The sequence below is a fragment of the Pithys albifrons genome, chromosome 15 (assembly GCF_047495875.1).
Source record: "Pithys albifrons albifrons isolate INPA30051 chromosome 15, PitAlb_v1, whole genome shotgun sequence".
In the NCBI taxonomy this organism is placed as follows: domain Eukaryota; kingdom Metazoa; phylum Chordata; class Aves; order Passeriformes; family Thamnophilidae; genus Pithys; species Pithys albifrons.
The window spans coordinates 1,696,349-1,721,465 of NC_092472.1; the positions used below are offsets into that span (position 1 = coordinate 1,696,349).

The 25,117-nt window shown below is 49.4% G+C and overlaps 1 protein-coding gene across 4 annotated transcripts in view; it reads right to left on the minus strand.

Annotated features, from left to right (window-relative positions):
- Positions 1 to 25,117, minus strand: part of FBXW11 (F-box and WD repeat domain containing 11) — a 90,960-nt gene that overhangs the window by 40,168 nt on the left and 25,675 nt on the right. For all 4 annotated transcript variants that reach the window (XM_071569889.1, XM_071569888.1, XM_071569890.1 and 1 more), the window contains 2 exons: positions 5,542 to 5,604; positions 4,283 to 4,508 (listed from right to left, as the gene is read on the minus strand). In XM_071569889.1, coding sequence (XP_071425990.1) covers positions 4,283 to 4,508; positions 5,542 to 5,604 — 289 coding nt within the window. The remainder of the gene's footprint in view (positions 1 to 4,282; positions 4,509 to 5,541; positions 5,605 to 25,117) is intronic.

Consider the following 25,117-nt stretch of genomic DNA (forward strand, 5'->3'; position numbering starts at 1 on the left):
CACACACATACAGCAGCTCACACACACACACAGACACACACACACAGCAGCTCACACACACACACACACACAGCAGCTCACACACACACACAGACACACACACACAGCAGCTCACACACACACACACACACAGCAGCTCACACACACAGACACACACACACAGCAGCTCACACACACAGACACACACACATAGCAGCTCACACACACACACACACACAGCAGCTCACACACACAGACACACACACACAGCAGCTCACACACACAGACACACACACATAGCAGCTCACACACACACACACACACACACACACACAGCAGCTCACACACACACACACACACAGCAGCTCACACACACAGACACACACACATAGCAGCTCACACACACACACACAGCAGCTCACACACACAGACACACACACATAGCAGCTCACACACACACACACACACACAGACACACACACAGCAGCTCACACACACAGACACACACACATAGCAGCTCACACACACACACACACACAGACACACACACACAGCAGCTCACACACACACACAGACACACACACACAGCAGCTCACACACACACACACAGACACACACACACAGCAGCTCACACACACAGACACACACACATAGCTCACACACACACACACAGACACACACACACAGCAGCTCACACACACACAGCCAGCAGCTCACACACACACAGCCAGCAGCTCACACACACACAGCCAGCAGCTCACACACACACACACAGCAGCTCACACACTGGGAATTATTAGGCAAAAGCCCTTTCTTCCTCAAGATGCCCAATGCTCACAGTTCTGCAGAACACTGGTCACAGTTAAAAACAGATTTTTAATGAGCCAGAAAATGAAGCTTTTTCTGATGTCAAACTCTGACAATCTCATCTTCTCTGAGCCTTCCAAGTCCCACCCTGAGCACAAACACAAATGTTTGCTCTGCCATCAAGTCTATTTCTAAGACATTCGCTGCTTGCAGAAATGCATGTTTAAATTGTTACATTACAAAAAGATGTGAAGTAAAATATTTACCCAAATTAATGTAGTAGGAACCTTCCAAAGCACAGATACGTAGGCCAGGCCCACTACGATTGTGTCAGACAACACGCAGGACTAAGTTCAGGACATAATATGGCCTGAAATAGCTGCATATCCCTATCCCTATTTTACATCAGGAGACAGTGAGCATTTATTAGAGTTTCTCAAATAGCTCCTAAAACCTATTCATTTTCTTAGGCAAAATGCATGTAGCATCTCTAGACTTTTTCAAAGGAAAGCATGACATCCATCTCTTATACCTCTCCAAGAGTTTTTGCAGTTTTATAGAAAATGGTGAAAAAGTTGGAGCTGTTGTTGATTAGAGGGACCAGCTGAGGGGTTGGTTGAATTTCAATATTAAATTAAAACAATCAAAATTCACAGAGTTTTCAAAGGTCAGTGTATAAATATCACTTTGTATGAAAATGAAACCCAAATGTGAGATGTCAACTCTATAAAACTGCCCAACTTCAGACACAAAACGGTCACTTAGATGAGGCAACTGTCTGAGCTTTTAGTAGTTTAGAAACAAATTCCAGAGGAAACCAGCAGGGTTTCACTCACCTGACAGAGGACAGTCCTCTCACAGGTTAATTAACACACAGAACAGGGATGGAAGGGACTTTCCTAACCAAGGGTGACAAGGGAGTGCTCAAGGGTCACAGCTGTAATTCCTTCCAGGAAAGGGCATAAGTTGGATGAGACCATGCAAGAAATACTAAAGTCCTAAAGATCCAAATAATCAAAAGCACAGAGATGACCCAAGTTCAGCTGGACCAGGATTGCTGAGTCCAACCCCTGGCCCTGCACAGGATGACCCCAACAATCCACCAAGTGCCTGAGAGTGGCACTTCCCTGTTATCCTTTAATGTGATTGTAGCCCAACATGGGATTGGTTCCAATCACCTCAGATTAAGTTCCTGGGTAAATTTAGACAGATGTTCTTCACATGCCACATCACCTTCCAGCAAGGCTGAATATGGGAACAACTCACAGTATTTACATTGGGAAAAAGCACCAGAAGGTGTAAAGACATATTTTGATTTATACAAACATGGTGTATCATCTCGTGAAGCTCCCCAAAATTTCTTAGGCAGAAATATAAAAAATGAAAGAATTGTATAACTGTGTATCAGCTCTGAGGGGCAAAAGCAAAAAAAATAAACCCATAATTGAAGCTCATACTTGCACATGAAGGGTCTGGAGAGTCAGTTCTATGAAGAGCAGCTCACAGAACTGAGGGTATTTATCTTGGAGAAAAGGAGGCTCAGGGGGAACCTTCCCCCTCCCTTCAATCCCTGCCAGGAGGGGAAAGCTGGGGGGGTCAGGCTCTGCTCCAGGAGGAGAGGGCACGGCCTCAGGCTGGGCCAGGGGAGGTGCAGGTGGGACATCAGGAGGGATTTCTCCATGGAAAGGGTGGTCAGGCACAGGAAGGGGCTGCCCAGGGAGTGCCCAGTCCTGGTGGTGTCCAAAGAATTCCTGGACATGACACTCAGTGCTCTGGGCTGGGAGACAAGGTGGGCATCGGGCATAGGGTGGGCTCCAGGGGCTGGGAGGGCTTTGCCAAGGTGGGCATCGGGCACAGGGTGGGCTCAGAGGGCTGGGAGGGCTTTGCCAAGGTGGGCATTGGGCACAGGGTGGGCTCAGAGGGCTGGGAGGGCTTTGCCAAGGTGGGCATCGGGCACAGGGTGGGCTCAGAGGGCTGGGAGGGCTTTGCCAACCATCCTGTGATCACCATGACTCTCTGTTTCACTTTAGTTAATCCCAGATACTCCCTAGAGAAATCAACACTGAGTGTTTAGAAAAGAATCTGGAGGCCCATCCACACTCCCTCAGGGAGGCAGCTCTGCAGAGGGACAGAGGGGCACGTCCTCCTGTGTGTGGCCAGACAAACCCAAAGTTCTATGCAGAAACTCCTGTCAAACAGAGGGGTGGGGGAAAGGGCATCTCCTCCTTTTCAGAGCCCTCCTGCACATTTTGTGAGCTTGGTATTTAAGAAAATAGAGCACACATAAAATTCCATATCACTCCCCTACTCTGTGTTCTTCATTCCCATCCAAAGACTCAGAGTTCATTTCAACCCTGTTGGACAGATGATCCCAAATCCTCCCCATCACTTCCCGAAGCTGAATTCCTCCAGACCCTGTGAAAATCCAGCAGCACTAGAGAGGGCAGGAACCCCTGACAAGCGAGCAGGATTCTGTCCCACATTCCAGGAAGGCCCCCACACACACCACCCCATGAGCACACCAATGGCTGCATCTCCAGTGGTCCCTGGGCACAAAAAACTACCACTTTCCAATTCCTTTTATGATTTGCATCACCTCCTCTTCCACCCTCAGTGTTCACTGTTGTGTCCTGGCATTCCTGGGATAACATCCCAGGCTGCTCACACACTGCAGGGTGAATCTGCTGCGGTGCTGCCAGTGGCACTCAGAACATTCTCACCACATATTTCATGCTTATTTCCCATTCTGGAAACAATGTCCACACGTTTACCTTTCCAGGAATAAATTAATCACTGTCCCCAGCAGCAAAAATCCAGAGACAAAATTTCTTCCAAAAATTAATGGAAAAAATATATACACCTTACCAGGAGATTATGAGCTGGAGTTTCTATACCTCATTATTGCTGATCCATATTTTTTTAGGAGCAAGTGTAAGGGTAGATTTCATATCTGAACTAGTGACACAGGCTGACAGTGATGGGTGACAGAAGAGGTTCTGAGGAACTGAAGGGAGGAATCATGTCTGGACAATTCAACAGAAATCCACAAGTGCTTCTGCTGCTAAGTCAGCAACAAGACTAGACAAACTAGGCACGCTCATCTAAGCAGGTAAATTCCTAGTTCAGATTAAAGAAACTCAGAACTTAAGATCAATTAAGTACCTCTGTAGTAGCACTTTCTGCATTTATGGGGTTTGCATGAAAAAGGGATTTAGAGCAGAGCTTGCACAGATACAACTTTTGCAAGAGCTCAGTTCCAACTGAAGCACAAACTGCTCCTCGGGACACCGGAGTCCAACCATTTCACATGGAACAACACTGGCATCCAGTGGCCAGTTCAATTAATCACAGAAGGGAACGACTTCCCCACCTTCCTGCCCTTCTGTGGACTAGGAACCACCATTGTAAAGACACTGTAAACCTGGAGGCTGCTCTGGAAGCCTGGACACCCCAGACACCCTGGGCAGCCGTGCCGGCTGAGCCCCAGCACCGTTACCTGGCAGCGCAGTGATGAAGTCCCGCTGCAACATGGGCTTCAAGTACGAGTTAATATGTCCATGCTGATAGTGACACATTCGGGAAATAAGGTGTTCCACAAACTCAACTTGATCTGATTCAGACCACTGGTCAAAGTATTTTATACACAAGTCTTTTTCCTTTTCGTAGTTCCCTTCCGAAGGTCTTTTTCTTGAGACAATCACGGATGAAGTTCCATTACTTATCTGGGGTTAAACAAAGAGTGTCAGATTAGATACACACGATGGGAACAGCTTGGTAAGAACTTTCTGGAGGAAAAACACGTGAGATGCAAAGAAATAATCAACACTACATTTTAAAACACATTCTTCAAGATGTGAGTTACACCAGATAAATTTCATCTTTCATAAAGACCAATGAAAGGACTTTACTCTTAAGTTACTTCTCACACTGAAAGCTTTGAATTCCCTTCCACCTCTCAGAATTTAAATGCCAAGGAACTCAGTTCTTTTCAGCACTGACTTTCCCAGATGAGCCCAGCGGTTCCTGCAGCACTTTGCAGTTGCATCCACAAATGTTTTACTCAGGTTCCAGCAGTTGCATAAACAACACACCAAAGGTGGATATTAATACTCCAATCAACACAGGAATTATGTCACTGTTGAACTGCCTGTCCATAAGTGAAAACTGAGGGTTCCTTGACATCCAGGGCTTGGATTGTTTTTGAAAAGCAGTTCATGTCAATGTTTGGGACATCCACACCAACACCTCATTAAAATCCTGGGAGCTGGAGCTACAAATGAGGATGCTACAGGAACACCCCAGGAGTTCCTGCTAATTAGTGGGCAGAACCCAAGGCTGATGCCAGGCTGCTTGAGCCCACCAGGAGGCCACAATGCTGCTGGGGAGCAATTGCCAGCTCTGAAATATTCCCAATCTCCTTCAAAGCAAATTGGTTCCAAGTCCTTGCCATGCTGAATTTCTCCTTTCAAACAAGAGTGACATGCTCAGAAATACAGCTGAACTTCATTCCCAAGCAGCCTTGGATGCAGAATTGTCCTTCCAAGGTCAGCACAAACTGCAAAATCTGAGAAGAACTGGTAATTTCTCAAGGATTATTCAATGGCATCATCCTCCACTCGAAGGCTGAGCTAATTTTAGGCTGCTACAGTGAACCATGGCCAAGGATGACTATGCAGACACAAGTGTGCATGTTTCTCAAAAGCAGGAACACACAAAATCATGTCAACTCTCCTTCTACAAGAATGTTAGTCCTACCTGCCACAGGGTATTTTTCTTTGGAGACTCATCTTCATTCTGATCCTCCATTACTGACGTGTTCTAGAAAAAATGAAGAAATATCACTTCAATTTTTTATTCTGTGACAATTCCTCACTCTACAAGCATTATGAAGAAGCAAATCAATTGAACATACAAAATTCATTTTCCCAGTGAACAGAACTATCAAAGACTTCTGGTCACAAAACCTGAGTATTATAAATAAATTCCCCTTTTAACTGACATGTTTATCAATTCCATTTACTGTAAAGATAACTCCCCAACCCCGCTTCAATTTCCTCTGACAGGTTTTCATGCAGCCTTTCAACGCTTTTCTCACTGGGAAATAAATTCACTTTCATCCTACTCAAGCCAAAGCAATTAAACCTGTCAAAGTATTCAACCAGCACTTTCTGCCAAAGTTAAATTGCATACAGACAGTGGAAAAAAAATTAAAAATCACTATACACTACTTACATGCAACAGAATGGGGCTTTTTCCCCAGCTCTGGCTACCCCAAGGAATAGGGATTTTCTCTGCACTTCACTGCCACTCTGGGTCTAACTCCTGGCACCATCTTTCCTCCCCTGCCTTAACTGCAGTGCTCTCCCCACATCAGAACTGCTCTTCCCTTATGTTTTCCTCACTAACCAACGATGTAAGAATTGCTATGAACCTTCAGCTGCCAATGTTTCTTTGAGCTCACCTCAGTTTCCCCAAACCTTTCCCTCCTTCCTCCCCTGCCCTTTGGCTGTGCCCACGCAGGTCCCTGGGCCCCAGCCCGGTGCTCCCACCCCTGTGCCCAGGACCCCCCAGCGGCTGCCAGGGGGGTCAGCACCACAGACTGAGGGGCCTCAAATGCTGCATTCCCTTCAGCCTTCCTCCCCTCCATCAGCTGCCTCAGTAGAAAGAGGAACAACACCCTCAAGGAAAACACATGATGGAATAAGTCACACAATTCCTTCACTCCTGTCACCATGGACTATGGATTAACCCCTTAACAACCACATCCACCCCACTCAAAACACAACTCCAACTCAAAAGCATTAATGTCCTTCTCTTTCTTCCGTAAGGATGCACTGCCCCAAACCCAGAAATGATGGAAAAATTAACAGTACCCCCTCTTTAGCACAGCCCTCCTACCCTGCCCCACGGCCTTGGCTCAAGTTTACCTTGAACTCTCTGCTGCCTTGCAGCCAGGTAAAGCAACCCCTGTGCCACGTGGGCTTGGATGGCATTGTAACCACTGTGGGCACAGGGGGATGGGAAGACTCAGGGCTACCCAGTTCTGATACACCAGTGACAAACACCAGCTCAGGACGTGGCTCAAGGGGAATCCAGAAAGGGATAAAGGCAGGGAAGGGTTTGGATGACTCCACAAATACACGTATTTTAGTGCTTCTGGATGTACATGAAACACTGAAAGTAAATCACACTTTGCACAAGTTTTGAAGTGACAGCCTCTTGTGGGCCATCCCAGTTATCCCAAACGACACCTGCTCCCACCCAGCCCTCTCACCGGGGTACAAACCGTGCCCAGAACACACAACGCCCACACACTGACTGGGACCCAACCAGCTCATACCAGGGAAACCACTCTGCAAAGCAAGCAGGGAATTATGCAGGGTTTCTTTGGTTTGCTCTTATTTCAACATGAATGTGTAGAAATTCTCACTACAGCGACTACATATCATTAATGGTGTTTCCAATTAGCACATCCTTAAATGCTGAGGGACATCTCAACTCCTCTGGCAGCCCAAGGCCAAGGAAACACACCCATTCCGTGAGCTACAGGCAAGGGGCACAGGGAATATCCCACATGGGGGACTTGGGGCAGCATATTCAGCAGAAATCCCCAAATTCAGCAACGTGGCCCCAATCTAACTGTCCTTCAGCAGGTCAGGGCAGGCTCTGCCACGGCACCTCCCCCTGTATTGGGGAGCACCTCAGCTCACTGCCAGCTTCCCCTGGCATGGAGGGTGGGAACTGCCTCCTGAACGAGATGCCTTTGCATTTCAGGCACAGACAATGAATGTGGAGCAGAGCAGCCCTGTAACAGTGTGCAAGGTCACCAGCTCTGACTGGGAACTCCACCCAGGCAGGTTGCAGAGTGAGTTTCCCTCTGCTCTGTCACCTGCTCACTTCTGTGCCTCTGCTGCTGCCCAGGGAAAGCAAACCAGGCAGCACAGTCTGGGGAGATGCTACACCCTTGGCATATCAAAGAATTACTGAATCATTTAGGTTGAAAAAGACCTCTAGGATCAGAGTCCACCCTGTGCCCAATGCCCAGCTTGTCCCCCAGCCCAGAGCACCGAGTGCCACGGCCAGTCCTGCCTTGGGCACCTCCAGGGCTGGGCACTCCAAACTCCCTGGAAAGCCCCTTCCAATGCCTGACCACCCTTTACATGGATACATTCCTCCTGATGTGCAACCTGCCCCTGCCCTGGCCCAGCCTGAGGCCGTGCCCTCTCCTCCTGTCCCTGTTCCTGGAGCAGAGCCCAACCCCTCCCACAGCTCCCCCCTCCTGGCTGGCATTGCAGAGCCAGAAGGTCCCCCCTGAGCCTCCTTTTCTCCAGGCTGAGCCCCCCCAGCTCCCTCAGCCCCTCCTGCTGCTCCAGCCCCTTCCCAGCTCCATTCCCTTCCCTGGACACGCTCCAGCCCCTCAGTGTCTCTTGTCTGAGGGGCCCAGAACTGTCCCCAGCCCTGGAGGTGCCTCAGCAGTGCCAGCACAGGGCGACAGTCCTTGCCCTGGTCCTGCTGCCACACCATGGCTGGCACAGCCCAGGGGCCATTGGCCTCTTGTCCACCTGGGCACACCTGGGCTCATGTCCAGCCGCTGGCACAGCACCCCCAGGGCCTTTCCCACGGGCACTTCCCAGCCCCTCTGCCCCAGCCTGGAGAGATCCACGGGGTTGGTGTGACCCAAGGGCAGGACCTGGCACTTGGCCTTGTTGGACCCCACACCATTGGCCTTGTTGGACCTCACACCACTGGCCTTGTTGGACCTCACACCACTGGCCTGGCCCACGGATCCCTCTGCAGAGCCTCCAACACTCCTGCCCAGCCTGGTGTCTGTGAGCTCAGTGGGGGTGCCCTCAGTGCCCTCATCTGGAGCACTGACAGAGTCATTACCCAGGGCCAGCCCAACCCTGAGCCTTGGGGAGCCCGAGCAGTGACCAGACACCAACTGGATGCAGCACCATCCACCTCCATGTCCTCACACAAGGGAGGAGAAGGACTGAGCTTTTCCTGCCTCCCTGCACTTGTTCCCTCAGAGCAGCAGAGCACAGCCCTGGCTGAGGGAACGGCATCTCAGCCCAGAGGGGTGACCTGTCAGGGGCAGCATCGCTGCCCAGAGATGATTCCATGGCCTCCCAACATCTGAGCCACCAGGGTGAGGGCAGACAACACACACTGATTTTTAGGCTGGAAGTTTAACATTCTATTTAGGTGTTTCACCAGGAAGCAACAGCTGTGTTAATGTACCTACTGCTACAGTTTCTTGTGCTTTCTCTCTTTTCCCATCCTCACTCCATGTTTTCTTACTACATCTGAGCTTTTAAATCCTTCATCCTTTCCCTCTCCACTCCCAAATGCATAGTTTGTTTTCACTACTATATCTTCTCTTCCTAATAAATTCACTCTGCTTCTGTCTCTAACACCTGATTTTGGGCTCATTCCCCAGGTCACATCCTACATCAGACTCATTCCCCAGGTCACATCAGACTACAATCTCTCTCCAGCACTTAAACCCAACTGCAGACTGGAAGATGACAGGGTGGGTCCCGCCCTGTCGTCTGGAAGAAGCAATTAGACAACTCTAATCTGTCCCATCCATCCCCAGCACTTGGCAAAAGGAGAATTTCCAAATTCCTAATAGCTGGTGTCACTAGTCCTGGCTCTGGAAGGCCTCCAGCTCTTGTGTAAGAACAAAGATGGGCATCTATAAGTTCAACTGCTTCTCTCTCTCAACCTGCACCGTGTTGCTCACCCCACCCACCCTCCACATAAAGCCACCTCTGCTGGTTTCCCAAGTGGCTTTAAAGTGGCAACAACACAGAACTCACCCCATTTCCCTGCAGCTGGACAGCACCAAGGCCTGAGTCCACCAATGACACCTCACTGCAGTGAGCCAGCAAGGCCACGAGCCCTGCCATACTGACCTGCCCTTGCTGACATTGCCCAGGAGACTGTTCACTCCCACAAGAGCCTTGAGCTCCCCAGAGAGGAAGCAGCTTCGAAATAGTGTCAATTCATCTTGTTTATACGTTCATTTATTCCAGAGATTCTTGTTAAGTTGCTCACAGCTCTTGCAAAAGTAGAATGGTTATTTCCAACCAGCTGTCACTCCTTAATTAGTCAGCCTGGAGTAAGTGCTCTCCATCCCCACTGGGAATGGCAGCAAGAGATAACAACGGATCCAAGCAGGATGTTCTGCTGCTACTTTGCAGTTGTTAACACCCAACTGAACCGAGTTACCCTGAGAAAAACCTTGGTCTTTATTTGTACTAATGGTAAGCAGCTGCTCTGCAAGGTTAAGAGCTTGTTTCCTGAGCATTTGCATCCCATATTCTTTGCCTAGTCCCAAAGTAACTTCAGGCTTTCCTTAGTCTTTCTGCTCCGCAGTAACTCAAGGCTTTGGGATTTCCGTGTGATGCAGACCAAGATGGCAAACAGGTTCAAGAATTACTCAGGGAGGAGGAGGCACTGCCAAGCCCAATCACATCAGGTTCCTTCCCTTCACAGGTCAGAAAAGCCTCCAAGGTAGAAACAACCAGGAACGATCCCCAAAGGCAAAAGATTTGTTGGTGTTATAAAACTTCATAAATCACAGATTCAATTAAACCCCCTGGACACCTGGCAGCAACCAGTGCCCCAAGCCCAGCAGTCCCACATATCTGTGGCTGCAGCACAGAAGGTGCAAGAGCAGAGATGTTCTGCTGCAGGTGAGGGGCCTGCAGGGCTCCTCCCTCAGCAGGGGCAGCAAAACCTGCATCTCTTCTGGCAGGAATCCACCAAACCTGCACAGCCCAGCCCAGATTTCCACAGGATTGCTGTGGCCACAGGCAGGGAATGCCTGGGTTGGCACCCAGGGAGTGCCTTTAGTCACTTCATTGCCTCAGAACAGCCCGGTGCAGGTTTGATCCCTAACCCAGTTCAGTTCCATGGAGGGAGAGCAATCAGGGAAGGGATAGCAGGCAATCCTGGAACTGGGACAGACACACGAGGTGCAGGAGCAGCACGAGGAGGGCACACAACACTGCTGAGCTGTTTGGGGATAAACAACTCCCCAGCAGAGAAGGGATTCACAGGGTTCCAAGGATGGATGGACAAAACTAGACAATTGCTGCCTTACCTTGAAAAAAAGAATAACAGTCTTATATTTTGGCTATAACGAAAGGGAAAGTGACAGAAAACAAGGACTTGTATTTCCCACTACCCTTGAGATTATACCAGTAATTCTGATCTCAGCTAAAGATCAAGTTAATTCTTCAAAAATCTTAACTTTTCACAAGATTGCCACTCTCTGGAGAAAACACTAAGGAATTTCAGTTAAAATTACAAAATAAGCAAAAAAACTAACCAAAACAGTTCAGCTAACCAGGCTCTGATCTCCTCTGAGAAACCACGTCCGTATCTGACTTGGAAGAAGTTGAAGAAACAAGAAAAAATTACTAATACATTCTTGGATACTTTGAAGTCAAACACAGCAGATTGAGCTTGAGCTTAAAACACCTCCTGAAATCAGCTCTGCCCACCCAGGGACTGCTGGAGGCACCAACTGCAGGTTCCCCAGAGGAGGGGAGGATTCCCCCACCCCGTGTGCCAGCTGGGGCAGGGCAGGAAGGGACAGAGCTGGGCACCATCTGTGCCATCCAGGGGATGATGAGCATGTGTCCTCATGGCCTCCTGCCCTAACACAGCCACAAACCCCACATGCTTTAAAGCATTTCAGAAGGAGAGTGACCCTCCCCATTGGGTGCAATGGGCAGCATTTGCTAAACCACGAGCCTGTTAAACAATGGTAATTAACAATGTTTATTATCAGCGATTTTTCCTTTTTTAACTACAGAGAGATTCTTAATAAAAATAGACTATACCATAAACATTAAATTAATTTGGAGAACCTAAACTGCACTAGATGTGAACCAACCCATCTCCCAGCAAGGATCAGATCCCTGCTCATCAGTCTGCAAAGAAATGCAAAAGGAGCTGCAGTGCTTCCCAATGCCAGGTGAGGAAGAGGCAGTCCCTGACCAGCTGTGCTTATCCCAAACACTGCAGAGTCACCCCCACACAAAGCACCTTTGGAAGCACAGCCACGGCCTATGTGTGGAGCAATGGCAGCAGAGTCATGGAGAAGCCTAAAAAGGTACAGACATTTACTCAAATCTGGCCAATAAGACCCTGGGTTTGACAGAGCAGTCACAGGTTTAGCCTCACTCAGGCTGCCTGTGGAAAATGGTTCCTTCCCTCCATTAATTATGCATTTTTAATACAGTGAGATAATCATGTCGTAGCTTTATGGAAAAAAAAAGAAAAATACCCCTGAGAAAAGTGGAAAATAGAGCCCATGCTCAGAGGATTTTCCAAATATAGGGCTTCTGAAAATATCCAGTGGTAGATAAACTCAATCCACTGTGCACAGCCACTAAAAAGCACTTGGAAAACAAAGCTCTCAGGTTCATCAAATTAAATTTGACTGAGTTTTCAGTAGTTCTGTCAGGAGCAGAGTTGGATTTGACAATCCTTATAGATCCTTTCCAACCTGGGACATCACAGGATTCATGGAGTGGGTCAGGTTGAAAGGGACCACAGTGGGGCATCTGGTCCCACCTCCCTGATCAATCTCAGAGCACATGGCACAGATTGTGTCCAGACAGATCTGGAACATCCCCAGTGAGGAGACCCCACACCCTCTCTGGGCTCTGCTCAGAGCTCAGTCACTGCACAGCAAAGAAGTTCTTCCTCCTGTCCAGCTGCAACTCCCTGGCCATCAGTTCCTGCCCGTTCCTCTTGGGCCATTGCTGGGCCCCCCGAGCAGAGCCTGGGCCGTGCTCTGCCCCCTCCCTGCAGGCACTGCCAGCCATGGGGAGGTCCCTCTCAGGGGCTGCTCTGGAGGCTGCCCAGCCCCAGCTCCCTCAGCCTTTGCTGCTGCCAGAGCTGCTCCAGGCCCTTCAGCATCTGCCCAGCCTGCGCTGGCCCCGCTGCAGGAGCTCCCTGGCCCTGCTGTGTGAGGAGCCAGAGCTGGGCACAGCCCTGCAGATGTGCCTGCCAGGGCTGGGCACAGGGGCAGGATCCCCTCCCTGCCCTGCTGCCAGTGCTCTCCCTGATGCCCCCAGGACACCATTGGCCTCCTCGGCCCCCAGGACACAGGGCTGGGCAGGGACAGCTGGTTGTCCTACCAAACATGAAAGTTTTCTCTGCTGACCATGGACGTGTCTCTATTTGCCATCTGTATTAGTAACTGCTTGTTTCAGCCTAAACTAAACTATTTATGTAAGCAGGAAGACAGATCTGCACGAATTCAGCTGAACACGCTCCATTTCTTACCTAGCTTGCTGCTCTCCCATTGCCAGGTTTTATTTTAGTGCAGCTATTGCTGGAAGTTCAAACAAAAATATACTTCAAATACTAAAAGAGTCTACCAAGAGCCAACAGCTGAATGCAAAATGAGGAAAAAACCCTCACACTGAAAATAAGGCGTCAATTTTTATTTGGCCTCTGAGTAACCACCAAGAAGTTTAGAGGAAAACAGAGAATTCAGCACCAGCACAGTTACCCACTCTGTGCTTCAAGCTGCTACAAACAGTATTTGGTGTAGTTTGACCACAAGCTGTAGATGGGAAGTTTTTAAAGGATACCTAATGCTTTTACATACCTCTCAAGGGCCTATTTTTTAGGAAGTTTTGGCCAGAGCAATAATCCCCAAAACCAACAGCTGCCTCCTCCTGCCTCTTCTCAGAGGGAAAATATCAGGCCATTCTTCACCTAAATGTTCCATACCAGCCATTTTTCCTGGTTCCAAGGACTACAAACAGTTACTAAACAGGTCATCCTGCTGAAACCACCAAAGCTTTGATAACCAGCAATTAGTGCCACAACTGTAACTGTTTCTGAAGTATCACCTCACCTTGAACTCAGACCAAAATGGATTTGCTGATCCTCTGTATGTACCTCACTGTGGATCTGAGTATTCAGTGCACCTGACTCCATGTGGAGTAACCCCAGAATGGTTTGGGCTGGAGGGGACCTTAGAGATCATCTCATTCCACCAGCCCAGGTTGCTCCCAGCCCTGTCCAACCTGGCCTTGGACACTCCCAGGGATGGGGCAGCCACAGCTTCTCTGCCCAACCTGTGCCAGGGCCTGCCCACCCTCACAGGGAAGAATTGCTTCCCAATATCCCATCTAACCCACCCTCTGGCAATGGGAAGCCATTCCCTGTGTCCTGTCACTCCAGACCCTTGTGAAAAGTCTCTCTCCATCTTTCCTGTTGGCTCCTTCAGGCACTGGAAGCCACAATGAGGTCACCCCAAAGCTTCTCCTCTCCAGGCTGAACAACCCCAGCTCTCCCAGCCTTTCCTCCCAGCAGAGCTGCTCCATCCTCTGCCCATCCTGGTGGCCTCAAAGGCAGCTCAGTGTGGGCTGTGTCCAGAGTTACACCACGTAACTTGTTTTTTAAATGAAACTATACATGAAAAAGCTGAGCACTTCAGGATTTCCTTTCTGATCCTTCCATGAAGCACTAAGGCTTTGACTCCCTCACTGAGCTTGGGGTGATGGCACATCCTTTCAGTGGGCAGCTGTGCCCAAACCACAGCCTGAGCCTGCCTGGCAGAGCAGGGATTTGATCCACACTCCAACCTGTGGAGCACAACAGCTGATGGAGAGCCCTGACAGGAAAATCACCCTGCTGGCTTTTAGAGCTTCTGAAATAATGTCATGCATGTTCTCATCAAGATTTCCATAAAATACTCACCAAACTAGCAGTCTATTTAGCTTGCAATGAGAAACAAAAGGACTCTACCTCTGACCAAGCAGCAGCTATTTTGCATCATGTCTCAATTTCCACTGAGCAAGGTGACATCACTTTTCAGAAAAAACATTACTTTTGTAGAAAAAAAGGTAATATTGCAATCCCAAGAGACACTCAGGGCTGGGTTTTGTTTGATTTTGCTGGTCTTGGTTTTTAAATACGCAATAACTTACTAGTTCTTAAGGGCAGGTTTCCCTCGACAGGCCCTGCAGGACCAGCCCCAACAACAGCCCTTGTGTAACTGTCCCAGAGACACCCCAAACCCTCATGAATACCCTGAGAGGCCCCAGTGGAGTCAGTGACCCAAACCTGCCTGTATCCATGCTATAAAAACAAGGACAATGAGGAGTGCCTTGTGTAATTGCAGCGGTTTGGTGACTCATCCCTGCAGCACTCGGGCACCCAGCGCTGCTCCCAGAGCTCCACAGCACACAAACCACCTCGCTGGGAACAAACCCAGAGCCCCAAACACAGAGAGACATCACTGTCTACACCTGCCCCTCCAACAGAACCAGCTTCCTGGAAGGAATGGCAAAAGCAGTTTGCAACTCACCCAGGCCACGTCTGGGGCCAAGTCAAGCCTTGCTCCAACATTCCCACAATGCCGCGAGCTCAGCTCGAGCTGGCACAGGAACATTTGCAGCAATAAAATAATAATCACAATACTCTCTCAGCTTGTGAAAGAGCATCCAAAAATCCTCCCTGCAAAGCTGCACCTGAGGATCAGTGATTGTTTTACTTCACCTGAAAACTGGCTTTATTTTCCAGGCAGCTGCCCCTGCCCAGCCCAAGAGGAGCTTTGACTGTCCCTGAGCTTACACGTGGTGCTTGTTTTTCAGTGTCCTGGTTATTCCTTTCCCTGTCCAGTCACTCAGCCTTCCCTGGCAGGCACGGGTGTGTGCAGGACATCAGCAACTCACCTTCCTGCCCAGAGCAGAAAGATCTTAACACCCAAACCATTTATCAAAGCAATCAATGCAAACTGTCTATCAAAGATATCAATGCAAAGCTGCACTCACTTACCTAAAGTATTTCTCAATTAACTTGCACAACTCTAGAGGACAATTAGCTGAAAAGAGAAATCCTTTCTCCCTGCACAGAACAATTTTAACAGCAAAATGTTTCCCTCAGAAATATGGGCCTGCCAAACTGGCTGTAGGAAGGTACACAGACATAGGAGTGAGGAACTGCTTTGCTCTTTTAAATTAAGAGAAGTTACCTCAAATTGTCAGCTGCAATTAATTTTACTGGTTTTGCACTAATGGCTCATCCATTTTCCACATAAACCTGTTTAGGTAGAACCTGTTTGCATTTTTCACCCATCCCAAAGTATCCTCTGCACTTTTAAGACTCAAGGGAAACTTCAAACCACGTTACTTTGTGAACTCACTGAAACTCCTGAAGTAAAGGCAGAGCTGAAGTTTTCAGAGCTCTGACTATGGACACTTGTCTTGTGCTACAGACTCGCTCAGAACATTGGCACCTGCAGCTATACCAAAAGCCACCCTAAAAAACTGCATTTTGTTAGGCAGTTCAGAGGAATCATGGAATGGATTGGGTTGGAAAAGACCTTCGAGATCAGCAAGTACAACCCTTGATCCAACCCTACTGTGATCACCAGCCCAGGGCACTCCGTGCCCTGGGCTGGTGATCACAGTGGGGTTGGATCAAGATGTGGTGGATTCTCACTCAGTGCCCTGGGCTGGTGATCACAGTAGGGTTGGATCAAGATGTGGTGGATTCTCACTCAGTGCCCTGGGCTGGTGATCACAGTGGGGTTGGATCAAGATGTGGTGGATTCTCCCTCAGTGTCACATCCACAGAATCACAGAATCCATTGGGCTGGAAAAGACCTCCGAGATCAGCAAGTACAACCCTTGATCCAACCCTACTGTGATCACCAGCCCAGGGCACGGAGTGCCCTGGGCTGGTGATCACAGTGGGGTTGGATCAAGATGTGGTGGATTCTCTCTCAGTGTCACATCCACAGAATCACAGAATCCATTGGGCTGGAAAAGACCTCCAAGATCATCAAATCCAACCCTTGGTCCAACTCCAGTCCCTTTACCAGATCATGGCACTCAGTCCAATCTCAGTTTAAAATCCAATCTCAGGATTAGATGTCAAAGCTTCTTTTGGGGGTGGTATAATGGAAATATGAAGTAGTATTTACTACCTTAGAAACTGTCTCAGTGCCTACTGAAGAGCCCCTTTAGCTTTTATTTCCTGTATTAAAAAACCACCCACAAATGAAAACTTGAGGGGAAAATACTGACTCAAGAATACTGTCACTTTTCTTCCTTTTAGAGCAGATGCAAAGAAGCCTCTTCAGATCCACTCATCATTTATAGGACTTGCAAAAGGAAAACAAACTATTTAAAAAGTTGCATTTCAGTGCTGACTTCTCAAATTAGCATGAACTGAGGGCCTTCAGCAGCAGGATCTGCCTGCTGGGCTCCAGGGGCAGCCAAGGATTTTACAGCCCAACACAAGTGCTGCCCCAGCACTCAGTCCCACAGCCCAGCCCTGTCCTGGCACCTCCCACAGTTCCAGCAGGTCCCTGGAGCCCTTTCCCAAACTGGGGGGGCTGTGTGGGCACCTCGAGTCAGGGGCAAGGCAAAACTCAAACTCCAAAGCTCCAAGTTGGACACTTTCCTCTGCCTCACCTTGGTGGGCAAACAAGGAGAGGGCACCCCCTCTGCCCCACGCCAGGAACAGGGGCCAACAGTGTTCCAGGCTGGAGGGGGGTAAGGAGCAGCTGGGAAGCAAATTTCAGGCTAAGCTGGTAATTAGATGACTTCAGATTCATCAAAAATAAATTAGCCTCAGTTAAGATTAACTACACATCTGCAACTTGGCTGCCTGCTGCAAAGTTCCAGGATTATTCCTAGATTCCCAGAGGGAATTCAGGCTCAGATCCTGCTGCTGGTGCCACGTGACACAGCTGTGTCCAAGCCAAGCTCTCCCACCGGGAGTGGCCTCAGGGCTGGGACAGGGAGGGCACTGATGGGCACTGGGCACACCAGTTCTCTCACTGGGAGGGCTGGGAGGAGCTGGGACAGGGAGGGCACTGATGGGCACTGGGCACACCAGTTCTCTCACTGGGAGGGCTGGGAGGAGCTGGGACAGGGAGGGCACTGATGGGCACTGGGCACACCAGTTCTCTCACTGGGAGGACTGTGAGGAGCTGGGTCAGGGAGGGCACTGATGGGCACTGGGCACACCAGTTCTCTCACTGGGAGGGCTGGGAGGAGCTGGGTCAGGGAGGGCACTGATGGGCACTGGGCACACCAGTTCTCTCACTGGGAGGGCTGGGAGGAGCTGGGTCAGGGAGGGCACTGATGGGCACTGGGCACACCAGTTCTCTCACTGGGAGGGCTGGGAGGAGCTGGGACAGGGAGGGCACTGATGGGCACTGGGCACACCAGTTCTCTCACTGGGAGGGCCTGGGACAGGGAGGGCACTGATGGGCACTGGGCACACCAGTTCTCTCACTGGGAGGGCTGTGAGGAGCTGGGTCAGGGAGGGCACTGATGGGCACTGGGCACACCAGTTCTCTCACTGGGAGGGCTGGGAGGAGCTGGGACAGGGAGGGCACTGATGGGCACTGGGCACGCTGGCACAGCACCTGGGCAAGGGCAGGGTCACTGCAGCCATCCCTTCAAAACCTGATCCATTTTTTTCTCATATCCACCACTCCTTAATACTTCTGTCTTTCCCTGAGGTCTAGAAAATCCCTGGAAGTGTCCAAGGCCAGGCTGGACAGGGCTTGGAGCACCCTGGGCTGGTGGGAGGTGTCCCTGCCCATGGCAGGAGGTGGAACAAGATGAGCTTTAAGGTCCTTCCACCCCAAAGCATTCCATGATTCCAAGGACAGCCCTGCAGAACCCCTCAGGCAGAACAGCACTGAGAGAAGGAAAGGACACAATTCCAGCCCGAGAAAAGTGGCTGAGTTACAAATACCACAGAGCAAAGTAGATCTAAATGAAGAATAATTTAAAAATAAGCAACTCCAACCAGCTACAAGCCCACAAACTCACTGGTATTCAGTGCTAAGGCCCCAGGACTGGAGAACCAAAAGAAGACAAAAGCTTGAATGAAACATTCAGTGATTTCCTTCTGTGTGGCTCAGTATTTTAATTTTTCTAAAAAAGATTCTGGCACTTCTTCCTCTCCATCCCCTCCTGCCCTGTCTGGGCACCAGAATTGCATCAGAATTTATTCCTGTTCTTTGGGTTTTGCTCTTCCTCAGGGATCAGCAAAACTTTAAGCAGATTTCGAAGAGGTTTCTATACAAACTTTTACCATAAAAGTTTCAAAAAAGTTACTCAAAACCGCTGAGGAGCCTGAAATCCCAGAACTGCAGTAACCCTCAATTATTTATCTTTTGCAAAACAGAAGGTGTTTGCACACAAAAGAAATACAGAAGAAGTAGCACTGCAATGAAATATTCAATAATAAAGCCTAGAACCAGTGAGCTACTCAAGGAAGGATCCTGAGCTGTTCTAAGCTCAGTTTTTCCCTCCAAAGATGTGTGGCAGTGCATTCCAGATTTGGCAGCTCAGGAAACTGGATCAATCCTTCCTAATTATTCAGGAAATTCTAATCACTCACTAATTGTCTGAAACACAAGCTTTTGTTTCCACACAGTTCCAGTGTGTTTTTGGAACTGCTGACACCCAAGCAACCCAAAACCTGGAGAAAACCTCATCTCCACAAGGGTGGCAGATTAACCAGCTGAACAAAAAGCCTTCAGTAACACAAGATGGAAAAAAATCCCCAAATCACTTATTCAAATACCCACTCAGCCTTGCCTGGGGTCAGGCAGACACTCTGCTCTCCAGTGCTGATTTTATCTGGGTATTCAAAGGCATGTGCAATTGCATAATTGAGATTTCACATGGTTTATATAATGGATGGTAAATGCTCCTGACCTGCCAGGTCAGCACCACTTCTCCCTCTACAATTCAAGACCCAGCTGATGAGCACAAAAAGCACATCAGTGCAGACTCCACAGAAAGGGTTTGAGGGCAGGGGGAAGGAACAGCTGCCCCAGGGCTCAGGGGCCCAGGATAAGCTTGAGACTTTCAGACTGTGTTTGCTTTAACAACCCAGGCCCAAGTGCACAGAATTGTAGGTGGGTTCCTCTAACAGTGCAGCAAATATTTTTTCAGCATTATATCCCTTTAATACATTCTCTAGTCCAAGACTCTCTCCCCAAGCAGCCAAAATGTTCCAGTGTTCAAACCCCAAGTGTGCATTCACATTCTGCCATCATGTGTAAAACTTTAAAGGTAACTTCACCTGATCCTTCTTTAATTGATTTTTCAAGTAGGATATTTAACCATCAGCCACTGAGGAACTCAGAGAGAACTTTAAGGTCCACTTTCATTCATTCATTTTTTAAATCAAATTTTTCTGTATTTTCCATGAAATTCAGGCTCTAACAGCTCCAATTCCTATGGCACAATGGCATTCATTATTTATCAGTCATGGCATGCAAGACATGCCAACATGTTTGCATTTGCACACCTTACAGTAAACATTTAGCAGTCTATTTATTAAAAAGGAGTATTAAAAAGATGCAGAAAAACACAGATTATATGCATAATTTGGATCATCCCTCATGCCTGGATTAATAATTGCATCAATAAATGCATGTGAACTTGAGCAATGCAAGAACCATGTAAAGTTAAAAAACCAAAGAGTTTAACTCCAATGGCTGAGAGTTTCTACCCACCCCAGTGCAAAGGCCCTGAACAGACCTCAGTGCTGGGATGGACACAACCCATATTGTTTCCCTCAGGTAACAAAGTCACCTCAAACTTCTCAAGTACCTGTAAAATCCACCTGGAAGCACTGAAAGAACATCCTGCCCCACAAAGTAATGCCCTTCCCCAGAAGGGCTTGGCAAACACGGCTATTGTGCCACAGAAATATTATGCAAAGTAGTAAAAAGCTCTGGTTAAAGTTCCTTCTTTCTCTGTAGCACTTCCTCCAGACTGGTGCTTGGTACAATCTGCTCAGTCCTGTTGCTGTGGCTGCAGCCCCCTGTCCTACCCTGACTGTGATTTATTTGGATTCTCCCACCACCTCACAGGATCCCAACAAACAGATCACTTGTGCAGACCCTGCCAGGCCACCCCACAGCCCAGCGGGACAGCTGGCTGGGACCCCCTGGAATGGCTCCCTGCTCCACCCCCAGAGCCTGGCACAGGGAAGGGAGGGCCCTGGGACAGTGACTGGGACCCTCAGGATCAGCACACCCTCTGCCAACACTGGCACAGGGAAGGGAATGCCCTGGGACAGTGACTGGGACCCTCAGGATCAGCACACCCTCTGCCAACACTGGCACAGGGAAGGGAGGGCCCTGGGATGGCGACTGGGACCCTCAGGATCAGCACACCCTCTGCCAACACTGGCACAGGGAAGGGAGGGCCCTGGGATGGTGACTGGGACCCTCAGGATCAGCACACCCTCTGCCAACACTGGCACAGGGAAGGGAGGGCCCTGGGATGGTGACTGGGACCCTCAGGATCAGCACACCCTCTGCCAACACTGGCACAGGGAAGGGAGGGCCCTGGGATGGTGACTGGGACCCTCAGGATCAGCACACCCTCTGCCAACACTGGCACAGGGAAGGGAGGGCCCTGGGATGGTGACTGGGACCCTCAGAATCAGCACACCCTCTGCCAACACTGGCACAGGGAAGGGAGGGCCCTGGGATGGCGACTGGGACCCTCAGATCAGCACACCCTCTGTCAACACTGGCACAGGGAAGGGAGGGCCCTGGGATGGTGACTGGGACCCTCAGGATCAGCACACCCTCTGTCAACACTGGCACAGGGAAGGGAATGCCCTGGGATGGTGACTGGGACCCTCAGAATCAGCACACCCTCTGCCAACACTGGCACAGGGAAGGGAGTGCCCTGGGATGGTGACTGGGACCCTCAGGATCAGCACACCCTCTGCCAACACTGACACCAACACAGTTGTTGGATGCCCCGGGCAGGGGCAAACCCTCCCCCAGGAATGTCTGAGGAGGCTCTGGCAGTGCAAGGACTGCACAAATGTCATTTCGACCTTAGCAGGGAATATTGGAGTAGATGGTTCTGTTTCCTTGACAATCCCTCTGTGGCACAGAGACCAAAGACCTGCAAGGAAGAGGATGATGCCCCATGGCCCCAGGACATGCTGCCTTGCACCTCCTCTCCTCAGTTCCCTCCTCCCCTGCCAGCAGGAGCCTGCACTGCCAGCAGGCACAGGGCACACTCCTGGCACTTCTCTTCCCACCCTAACAGGATCAGAGAGCACAACAAAAATCCTCTTCTCCAAAGGAGGTTGAGAAAGCACGAACAGTGGCTGACAACATCCCTGCACTCAGCCAGCCTCCTGCAGATGTTTCCTGGGAGGCAGCAGCACCAACAGCTCCTGCCCACTGCCTGTGAATCCCTCAGGCTGTGGGACTGTGTTGAGCTTTGTGAGGGACACAGATTTGTGTCAAATTACACTCCTTGTTGCAGCTCTGAGCAACAGGCTCTGGATTTGCTGAGACAAGGTCTAGTACCTTGTGGTGTTACATGAGCCCATCACAGAGAATGTACTTGTCTCCACAGGGACAGATCCTTCCCAGTCTGAGAGGATGGATTGGGATCTCTATATGGAACAAGAGAAACACCAGCAAAAGGCAGGCTGGCAAGTCATCCAAAGGAATAAGCACAAGGTTTCCAAGCTCACAGCACTTTTCCTGCGTTCAGAAGCCCTTTCAGCAGCAGCTCAGTGAGGTATCTCAGGAGGAGTCACATCACCACTTCCTCCTCATCTCGATCATAAAGATTAGTGATTAAGTAAATTACGAACTTCTGATTACCTGCAACTTCTGAGAAACAGACAAAAATGAGAGAACTGCCCACCGGCCATGGCTGAAATAATTTGGAAAGCTCTTTACAAAGAGAGTGGAGCTCCTGAAAGGTCACTCTTTCTTCCAAGCCCACTCAAGGATGACGTGTATGATCTTTAGTGCTCTCTAAAAACCACTGAGAACAGCCAAGCCCAAAAAAAGCCCTTGTGTGTATCAAGTTGTTTGTACCAGCAAAGCCCTTTCCCCACGAGTAGCAATGCCAGGGGTTGGCAGCACTCCAACAGTCCCACCCTGTGGAGGCCCCCACAGGTGCCCAGGACCTGCCAGGTGGCTGCACAGGCTGCTCTGCCACTGCTGCCCACAGAGCACAGGGAATGCAGCTGGAGAGGCCAAGTCAGCTACAAGTGACTGGCGAGCGTCACGTCTGAGGAAAATCAGGAACCAAAACCCACAGACATTTACTCATTTGCTGCTCTTGGGACATCAGGGACACACTCTGCTCCTCAGCTGAAGGAAGCACAGAGCACAGCTCTGGTCAGAGCTCAGTCCTGGCTCATGGGCTGCAGTTCAGCAGGAACTGCTACTTCAAAATAAACACTGGGAACTGACCCACTAAAGAAAAGGTGTCTCTCTCTCTGCTCTAAGGATGAACAGGCTGAGTTAGTAATTGAAGTCACAAAGCAGATACACAAAGGATGATGGCAGAGAAGTGCTTATCAAACCCCTTCCCTTCAGACAATAAATCACATTCAGAAAAAGCAATCCCTGCCTTTCACATTTCCTCACCCAGCTGTGTCTGGACCAGCCCCTTCCACGGCCACCCCACCAGAAGCCCCCCCAGTCCCCATGAGGGGCTGCAGCAGAGCTGGCCCTGCCTGAGACCCACCTGGAGCATTCCACAGGAAACACCCGGGATACACAGCTGGTGGGACAGCCGGGATGGCCAAGCACGGGAGCACAACGGGGACTAAAATGCAACATTACTCTTTGCAAAATACTTGCAGAAAGAGCAACTACCACCAAACTGGGCTGTCCCATCAGCCCTCAAAATCTGCAACGCCCACACAGAGAACTCAAAAACAAAACAAAAGATGTTACAAGAAACTGCTCAAAACAAACTCCAAACTACTATTAATTCTAACTGAGAGGAGACTCCAGCTCCAGCCAGAAGGGACACCACCACTGGGCTGTGGGTCACCAGAGGGGAAACGGGACGGTTTTACCCCAGATCTGAGGAACCAGCACCAGGCTGACCATGAGCAGAGCTTTAATTGCTTGGCCTGAAAGCTTTCTGCCTCCAAAAGAGCCTGCTCAAAATAAAGGGACAAGCACAAATATTCCAGATACTGGAGAGAACATTCTGTTCCTTTAAAGAAAAGGAATCAAACATATATTTCTTTTTAATGGATCTGCTGGATCGTTTCCAAAAAGAAATGGTAACAGCCCCACTGTTTTGAGGCAAAATACCAGAAAACATGTCCAAGAGGTATTTGTAAGTTCCTTCAAACCTAACAGAGGCAGCAAAGCAGTTGTCTGGTTCTGACAACTCATTTGAACAGCTGCAGAGAAGAAGGGCATTTCCAAAAGGATGCAGGCTCCAGGGAGACAGGCCAGTCCTCACTTCCCACTGGGGATTTCATGCTCTGGAGGAAATGGTTTGAGCAGAAATGCATCTGCTGCACTTGCTGTCATTTTAAGAACATTAAATCATGTCTGTGCCTGAATCTGGACCATGAAAAAAGGATGATGAAGTTTTCAGGTTAAATTCTTAGCTTTCAAGTCCAAACTTTTCCAACTACAATTTTCCTGGTTGTATTTCCTTCTGCTATCAGAATAGAAACATCAACCAACAGAAGTTCAAAATTAGCAAAGAATAACAAACAGAAGCTTAAGCAAGTTAATCCTAAATTGTGTCATCAATAAATAAATAGATAAGCTTCCTTCTGGAAGTCTCTGTGTTTAAACTGCAGGAAGGGAAATTTATGTCAGATACAGGGAAGGAATCCTTCCCTGTGAGGGTGGGCAGGCCCTGGCACGGGGTAACCAGAGAAGCTGTGGCTGCCCCATCCCTGCAAGTGTCCAAGGCCAGGTTGGACAGGGCTTGGAGCAACCTGGACTGGTGGGAGGTGTCCCTGCCCATGGCAGGGGGTGGAATGAGATGGTCTTTGAGGTCCCTTCCCACCCAAACCAGTCAGATTCTGGGATTCTTTGTGCCTCAGTTCAGTTGTGACAGCACTGACAAATAACTGCAAATAATTACACACCCCCTAATGCTCCAGAACTCTACTTGCCCCTGGCAAACAGGTTCTTCTGAACAGTAATAAATTACAACTTGGACAATTCAAATTATGACCATGATTTCTGTGAAAACACCTTCCAGTTATGGAGGGTAAACTGACACATTCCTGTCAACCTGTAAGAAGGAATGACAGCAACAAGAACTAAGTCAGTGTCCTGCTCCTCCTGCTCCTCCATCACCAGGATACATGGAGTCAGAACCACAGAGTCCCTGAGGCTGGAAAAGCCCTCCCAGCCCATGGAGCCCACCCTGTGCCCAATGCCCACCTTGGCAAAGCCCTGCCAGCCCATGGAGCCCACCCTGTGCCCAATGCCCACCTTGGCAAAGCCCTGCCAGCCCATGGAGCCCACCCTGTGCCCAATGCCCACCTTGGCAAA